General features: G+C 42.4%; 1 protein-coding gene across 1 annotated transcript; it reads left to right on the top strand.

Moving 5' to 3' along the window:
- The first annotated feature begins 853 nt into the window (after nucleotides 1-853).
- LOC115151923 (cerebellin-1) lies at nucleotides 854-7,822 on the top strand. The gene is made up of 3 exons (XM_029696275.1): nucleotides 854-1,750; nucleotides 2,408-2,527; nucleotides 6,042-7,822. Exons 1-3 carry the CDS (start codon nucleotides 1,499-1,501, stop codon nucleotides 6,237-6,239), a joined length of 570 nt encoding a protein of 189 aa, XP_029552135.1. The 5' UTR covers nucleotides 854-1,498; the 3' UTR covers nucleotides 6,240-7,822.
- The last annotated feature ends 826 nt before the right edge of the window (nucleotides 7,823-8,648 follow it).

Raw genomic sequence — 8,648 nt, forward strand, 5'->3', positions numbered from 1 at the left:
ACACTATATAAACTTTCATTAAAATTGTGTTTGATATCATCATGTTATATTAGTCGCTTTACTTATGTATTAAAGGAATGTTAGTTGTTGTTATTTCTCTCATTTTATCTTCATGTGGTTTTGTTTGTCTCTCCACCTAAAAGGAACTTAGTGATCTCATTTATTTAATATCATGTTGTCATTGCGCTGGCGTCGACAGAGCGAGCCTAGTCAAATGAGACTTGGACAGGGCCCTCCGCAGGCAACGATAGCCTTCATAACATTACATACACAGAACAGAATGACGACAGGCTGATTCCGTCATCATGTTTAAACTGCAGGCGAAGACTCATGTGAAACAATACAATAAGCCACTTTCCCGAAGTCATTTTCCCCTTCAGTTATCGTCAACATGGTTTAACATTCGCTTTTCCCTTGTGCGGGGTAACTCCATGAGAGGTAGAGAAAAATATAAAATAGTTTATTTTCCATATGAGTCTTATCTACAGCTGTGTTTATATTTTTATATTGTCCCGCAATCGTTCTCATAATCAATGCAATACTCCTTCTGTCGTTGACAAGTCTTACAATTTCTTGATCAATATAGCATTTCAGAACGTCCTCTCTTATCTCTCTTCATGCATGATCGATATCCCTAAGAAAAATTATTTTGGGATCATCAGGCTTTCACATGAGGGTAAGAAACTTGCATTGCGCCTCTGCAGTGGTTCTTTGAATCCAGATGTTAGATTTTCGTCCTGTTATTATTCCTTCTTCATTGGCAATTCTTCACAGCGTCCAAAATCTAAGTAATGATGATAAAATCATTGGTGGTCCGTGTAGGTTCTCCTCTCGAAGATTGGGGCGCCATCCGCTACGGTATCTACTCGAGCCGAGTCCACCTGTAAAACACCTCCCGAGCTGGAAAACTATTCCGCCACCGTCACATCGTGGGGAGGCAGGCTCGAGCGCGACGATTGGAAATCTGGAGATACACTAATCTGTGATTGGGGCCCGGAGGGAGGAGTCTGCTGAAAAGGAGCGGGCGGGAGCATTGCGCGTCCGAGCCTATGTGTTTCAGCTCTAATATCTCACATATCAATAATTCAACGCGCAAGAAGAAGACCCCGCGCTATGTATTCAACTGCGCTTCAACTCGACAAGGGCCTCGTACCGCTCTCGACTGGTTATTCGATTACGGAGTGACAAGAAGGCGCGGGGAGGCTTGAGCCGAGAGGGGGGGGAAAAGTTAACAGCGGGAACGACTGGGTAAAGGGGGACTCTTCATTAAAAAAATAAAAAATAAACGGGTAAACCAAACCTGTCTTTGACCTTTTCCAATAATTAGAGAAACACACAAGAGGAGGTTTAATTCAAGAAGCGACAAAGGAGTTGGTCATTTTAATAGGCTGAATTTTGCGGAAGAGAAGAAGTACTATATTATCTATCGGAGAAATCAGAAAACTATCCCTTTCTTTGTGCGGGATACAGCAACGAAGTGCAGAGTGAAGTTGCCGTAATGTTGACGCTCCTACTGGGTGCAGTGTGGCTAGTGACTATAGTGAACGCTCAAAACGAGACGGAACCCATCGTACTCGAGGGGAAATGTCTGGTTGTTTGCGATTCCAACCCAACTTCGGATCCCACCGGGACCGCGCTCGGGATATCGGTGCGCTCCGGGAGCGCCAAAGTGGCTTTTTCCGCGGTGAGAAACACAAACCACGAGCCCTCGGAGATGAGTAACCGGACTATGGTCATCTACTTTGATCAGGTAACTTTCCCTGAACTGTCTGTCTGCTATATCATAATCTATGGCTACCTTGGTCATGGGGAGCGAGTGTCTGGAGGGGGTTTGGATGACTGTTGTAAATCTATAAAAAAGCTCACTGGCTATTATATTCGTGAGGTGGAGAATGGAGGCTCGCTGTTTTAGATATATATATATTAGATGTAGAGATAAAGACAGGTGAAACTAGTCAGCCTGTGAATATTTAAGTTCATTTTGATGATATGAAATGAAGTCTGACATCTCTCCAAATGATGTAATACCTTGTCATGAGGGTGAAGTCTTAATCCATGCTACTCCATATCTCAGAAGGTTAATCGCCGACAAATGGCTATTCAATTAAATTAAATGTTTCTGCTTGGGCGGATTTTGATCTCACAAAATTTGTAATTTGAGCCTCAAAACTTCATCGATGGATTCATTCCAAAATTGATAATCTTGGTTTCTGTAATTGTTTTAATTTGAAACTAACAAAGTTATAGTCAAATGCCATTTGAGCTACAATATATCAGGCTGCATTGCGTGATTTCCTTTTAACTTTGTAATTGAAAGAAATTATAAAGCATTTATACTATGACAACGAAGAGTGTCCTTGATGTTAGTGTGTTTTTTCCCTTTTCACATTATTTCTCTCTTCCCCAGATACTTGTAAACGTTGGTAAGAATTTCGACGAGGAAAGGAGCAATTTCATCGCCCCGCGCAAAGGGATTTACAATTTTAATTTCCACGTGGTGAAAGTGTATAATCGCCAAACGATCCAGGTCAGTCCACTGTAAGCCTATAAATAATGAATACTTTATTTAATATGTGTCTGTGGGTGGGTGTGTTGCGCGCGCGCGTGTGTGTGCGTCACGCACGCACACCCGCTGGTAGACCTCATAAAAGTTGAATACACTAATACATTCAAAAACGATTCCCCTAGAAATAAATTGTAGATTTGTGAGATGTCATTCCCCAGAGAAAATGGTAGTTTGCAGATGAAAGTCAGCCACTGCATCATAATTAATCGATAAGCGTATGGAGCCATTTTGGCGCAGGAACAGCCAGTTAGCCAGTACAGTAGCTGCGGGTGCGGTTTCTGGACCTTGGACAGCGGCAGCGTAGAACTCCCTCTGTCCTGCTGCGTGGCTTGGCGTCTGCATTTAACAGCAAGTGAAAAGTCTAAACAGGTCCAAATAGACCAAACCCAAACAGCTTCACATACACATATACATATTTTGCCGCGCAAATCCATTGAGCAGCGACTCACAACTCATGTTTCCCAAGCAAGAAACACAAATGGAGAAGCCTAATCCTTTGATGCGTTAAATATGCGAATACACTTAATCAGATGTAACCCTCTTTAAATAACATTTAACACAGACAACGTGGCTTTTAAAACCAGCCCCTCTTAATTAGATTGCATATTTCACTAATTAAACCCTGGTTTAATTATGCAGTGAAATCCACAGGGCTACAGTATTACATTCTCATATTCATCTCATATTGGAAGCTAAATTAATTAATTGAAATCAAACAAGTCAAGCAAAATGAAAAGCCCTGTAAAACCATATTTGTCCATTATGTCATTGAGTCTGACTAACCATAAACAGAGGTACAAATTACAGGCACCCGACTCAAGCAACTAACTACAGTACACTAAAACATATTTCACTGTTCATTATTTTGTCACAAAAGATATAATGACTTTAAGATAACAAATGTAGCATCCTCCATATATCTGTAAATCAAATAACAAAGAGGAGAGGATTCACAGCTCAGCTCTGATACACTAGTCCAACAGCCACAAGTGCTGTGTTAAAAACTCACACTGTTTGATTGCCTTAGAGCAGTTTTTCATGTGGATACAGAGGAGAGAGAGAGAGAGAGAGAGAGAGAGAGAGAGAGAGAGAGAGAGAGAGAGAGAGAGAGTAACATAGATTTACATGGATTGGTTGAGATAGAGATTAAAAACGTTCCAGTTTCTTTCTAGATGGATGTGGACACAGGAGTGTCTTACAACCCCAGTGTTTTGCTGTTGAAGGAGGAATACAGGCATTACCATCTTGAAACATCCATAAATATCTCACCTCCTCATAAGCATACACCATGGTCATTGAGTGTTACTTATGAGCCCCAACTACAAAGTACTGAGCCTGGAAAAAATCTATTACCCAACTAATCAATGACAGTAGTTTAGTATGAGACCCTAAACTACTGATGGAATTCCAGGATTTTGGGCACTGGCCAGAGGGGCAAGTAGACCACAGTTTTTACTAGTCTTGGTCCAAAATCTGTGCTAGTTGGGCTCATTTTCTACTAGCCCAGTCTGAAATGTACTAGGCTCGGGCTTGCGGACTTTAGCGGGCTAGCTTCATTTCATTCATGTGAGAGTAGGCAAACAGCCATTCAAACTGACAGTGAGATATGAAGGCTACAGAACCTCACACTATACGGGATGGGGGCTCTTGAGACCATCCTCCACATGCATTAAAGGGAAATTTCACAATTGGTCAACTTCATATTAATAATCTCCAGCATCAACCCAACATCAACATCTGTGAAAATGGCACGTTTCTATGTTTTGTAGTAAAAAAACAGAAGAAGATAAGTGTTTCCACGACATCATCAACCAATTAGTCGGCAATTGGTAGGCAATGCCTACTCACAATTGGTCAAACTCACACGATGCACACCAATGATGTCATTGGAAACACTTATCTTCATCAATCTTTTTTACTACAAAACATAGAAACGCACCATTTTCACATATGTTGATGTTGGGGTGGTGCTGGAAATGATGAATATGAAGTAGAAGTTTCCCTTTAAAAGAGAAGCGAATGTGTAGATTGCATAAGGTATTGAGTCATGTGAGCACATGAATGTTTATTATGAGCCACCATAACCGCTGCAAAAATATGTGCATTTTTTAGCAATCTTCTCCATGAGTCTCCCTCATGCAACTTTGAACAAGTAAAAAAAACTACTTTTTTAAGTGCACCATACTTTTAAAGATTACTTCTCTCAAAAAAATGACATTTCTAAATATATCCTTGCTGCCCACTGGCCAGTCATTGTGTCTCCCTTCACCGAGTAGAGAGAAAGTGGTCTGTTGTCACGTCACTGCTGTCCTCTGTCTGTTTGGACAGGAAATGATGTGTCATGAGAGGAGGATGTCTTCTTTTTCATTACAGCTAAGTGCTGCATTAAACTGTGGGCGGAAACCCACTCACCAAATATATATCTAAAGCTTCTCTCTCTGGGCTTAATTGGGTGCTTACGCGTTAATGAATTCAGCAGCTCAATGGAATGCTGACACCATGCACCAGCCATTATGCCATTTACACATTACACTGTAATTTGCAGTGGCTGGCGTGATTGAGTGGTGGTGTTTTTGGGGAAGGGGTGGTGATTATCAGACTCAGTGATCAGGCTCACAGAGAACACTGAACACAGGGCTCAGTCAGGCGGTGAGTTGGTACACGTGGTCAGTGTTCCTCACCCTCTCACCCTTCTTCCTAGCCTCCCCCTCATTACTCTGCTGAGAACAGGACCATCCTGCCACTGTTCTGTCACTAGTTTATTAGTTCCATACATCACTGCCACAGAAGAGGGATTTCCCTCAGTTTGACCATCCAGCTGAACGAGGTTCCCTGTCCCCTCCTCAGTGAGGGTGGGGATGGTGCTGGTGTTGGGGTGAGGGTGAGGCTGGGTGGGAGCTGAGTGAGTCTCCCCTGGGCCCTGGCTGGGTGGGAGTGATGTATGTAGAGGCTTGGGCTTCCTCCAGTCCACCTCCCTGCTCACTGTGGGCTCATTTAGCACACTGAACAGAGGTTGCTCTGTCCTGCCTCTCTTAGATGACATCTCTCTCGCTCTATCTCTCTAAAACCTAGCACCTCTTAATCTTTCAGGCCTAAGATGAGTGTTTTGATCTCTTTTATGCACTCGTATGCATGATTTAGATGGTGTCTATTTGAGTGTTAAGGGCATGTATCAGTCAATGGGTGTTTTTACTCTTTACTCTTAAACACAAGGAGGGTGAACTGTGCATGAGTCTGAATGAGTGAAATTATGTAATGTTCATGTCTGTGTCCTCTGTGTTCTAGTATTGCCTGTAGGATGTGTGTGTGTGTGTGTGTGTGTGTGTGTGTGTGTGTGTGTGTGTGTGTGTGTGTGTGTGTGTGTGTGTGTGTGTGTGTGTGTGTGTGTGTGTGTGTGTGTGTGTGTGTGTGTGTGTGTGTGGAGCTGCGGGTGTATTTAACCATCTGTAACTGTAGTACATGTCCTCTCCTGTAGGTAAGCCTGATGCATAATGGATGGCCTGTGATCTCGGCCTTCGCTGGGGACCAGGATGTGACTCGTGAGGCTGCCAGTAACGGAGTGCTGATCCAAATGGAGAAGGGGGACCGAGCCTATCTCAAACTGGAGAGAGGAAACCTCATGGGGGGCTGGAAGTACTCCACGTTCTCTGGGTTCCTGGTCTTCCCCATGTAGAAGACAAGGAGACTGGAGGGACTAATGCTTCTGAGCTCGGCTGCTTGGGAGACTGGAGACAGGGAGAGAGAGATGATGAAAGATATAGAAAGAGGGAGAGGAGGAGAGAAAAAGATATGGGAGAGGAAGTTAAAGAGAGGAGTAGGGTATAATTAGTTGGGCAGGCTCTCCAACACACTCACTCACTCCGCTGCCTGACTACAGCTCTGGACAGCCAAAACTTTTTTATCCTCAGAAATACTATCATTTAAAAACGTTAAAGAGAGTAAAACCTAGAGGCCAAGTCCACCCCTTCCCCCGCATCATATCTTTCTGCATCTGCTTTGAGGAATGTGTCTGTATTACCTACAGTGTCAAAGAGCTGCATCAACCATGTTTCCACATTCTGTATGGCCATCCCCATCCATTTTCTGTGACTCCATTTTTTTTATTTTTATGTCTGTGTACAGTCTGACAATACATTTTCTACATCCCATCCACTTCTAATGTCATTTCCAGTCCAGACAGATACAGTACTGTACCATCAAGTCCTCCTCACTCCCCACCCCATTTCTTCATGTTTATTGATCCCCTGTTCAATAATCCTTCCGTCCTTTACTCCTCTCCTGCTCTTTTATCCTCCCCTCTGCTGCTCCTCTTTCTAGCCTTCTCCACCCAGTAAGGATTGCTTTGTCATGATTGGATGATTGGAGGATTGCTGAGACTCTAAAGACTCCTGCTGTATACTGGATACATATAAAATCTGAAAGTTTCTATATGATATAATATGTGATTAATTAACAGAATCTGGTTGAATATCTGTGTTTCTGTATTTTAATGTTAAAACTTAGTGATTGTGTGTGGATTACGAGGCTGCCCTTAACTACTGATGCTTCTTGTTCTTGTTTCGGTCGAAATGTGGCTAAACTGAAACTATACCAGAAAAACTATAAAGGAATTTTATTCTGATTATTAACTGTAAAATACATGTGAATATTTAGAAGAGAGAAATCCTCCCTTTTATTTACCAATCAATCAATCAATTTATCTATTGTTTTTTATTTGCTTTTATCCAATAAAATATATGTGGTACTTTTATTTTTCTTAAACCAAATCCGAAACTCTCATTGCGATTAATTTGCTGAAACCTAGTTGGCATAACATCCATGACCGTCTCTCTATCCATCTCCCCATCTTCCAATGAATTCCAAAAAGTTGGCTGGAGTAAGTGATGATCAAGATGTAATGTGTGTGCATTTGTGTGCATGTGCTTGAGAGCCAAAGATCCACGTTGATGTTCTTTATGTGTGTATGGCGGTGTGTGTTGTTCCCATTGACGTTGTGCTACCTGCCTGGCCCAAGATCCGTTGTAGAGAGAGAGATTCAGTCTGGTGATTGGGGGCTTCCACCCCTCTTCTCTTACTGCTGCTCACTCTCAAGACTTTAATGAGCTCCTGGGGGGAAATTAGTGAGGGTATAATAAGCTCTACTGCTTATACAAAGATCATGTTGTGTTCATTTCTCCCATTTTCTCTTCTGCTCTCTTCATTCCCCTTTTCTCACACTTTCTACTTCCTAATGATAAACATTTAAAGAGAAGGGAATGGAATCTTGACCGTGTGATTTGTTTTATGTCTTAATGATTACGTAATCTTGTTAATCTAGGTATTTATGGGTAACCTTTTGGTGTGACCTTTTAAAAAAATCTGTTTATCACCTATTAGTTTATGAATTTAGCTTGTGCGTACAGGGCTTTTGTTGCTGTGCGGTCAATCCAAGGTCTACTTCCTCTAACATAATTTGATTGAGGGAGATGGACTGAAATGTAATTGTCTACAGCATGTCACAGCCTAGCAAGCAGGGTGGTGGGGAGACAGCCAGGCTGGCACCCACCCTACCTCACCCCTCTGCCCTCCCTTATCCTTTATCTCAATGTCAGGGAAACAGCTGACAGGGAAAATGAGGCCCATGTATGGAAATGTACCCAGATTTCCTGCTGGCCTCCACACTTTTCACATAGTAATCTCATATCAGAAGACAGGGGCAATGGAAGAAGAGATTCCGCCCTGCTTCATACACCCTATTCACCCCATGACTCTTACCCCCTCTCACCATGATCCAGTTCACCCTTTTGCTTTCATATGTTTCACACGTGTATGTATAGGCCTACCGTATGTGCTGTGCATTGTCAAAAAAAAAGTATATTTCATGGTGCAAAGTGGGTGAGGAAAGATTGTCATCAGATATTTAGAGTAGAGTGAGAGTGTGCACGTGAGCTGACTTGTGAGTGATGTGTGTTTGGAGATGATATGAGTTTTGCGATCCATGGAGCGAGCTGAGAGGAGGGGAGGGGTGCATAACCTTTGGTTGTTTGGGAAGTTGATATTATTCTGACATGACTGACTGAATGTGCCATATGCACTGATTTTA

Source organism: Salmo trutta, chromosome 17 (assembly GCF_901001165.1).
Source record: "Salmo trutta chromosome 17, fSalTru1.1, whole genome shotgun sequence".
Classification (NCBI taxonomy): Eukaryota; Metazoa; Chordata; class Actinopteri; order Salmoniformes; family Salmonidae; genus Salmo; species Salmo trutta.

Coding starts and splice junctions, on each gene's coding strand:
- LOC115151923 (XM_029696275.1), top strand. CDS start 1,499: ATGTTGACGCTCCTACTGGGTGCAGTGTGGCTAGTGACTATAGTGAAC. Junction 1,751..2,407: donor TGGTCATCTACTTTGATCAG/GTAACTTTCCCT, acceptor TCTCTTCCCCAG/ATACTTGTAAACGTTGGTAA. Junction 2,528..6,041: donor ATAATCGCCAAACGATCCAG/GTCAGTCCACTG, acceptor CCTCTCCTGTAG/GTAAGCCTGATGCATAATGG.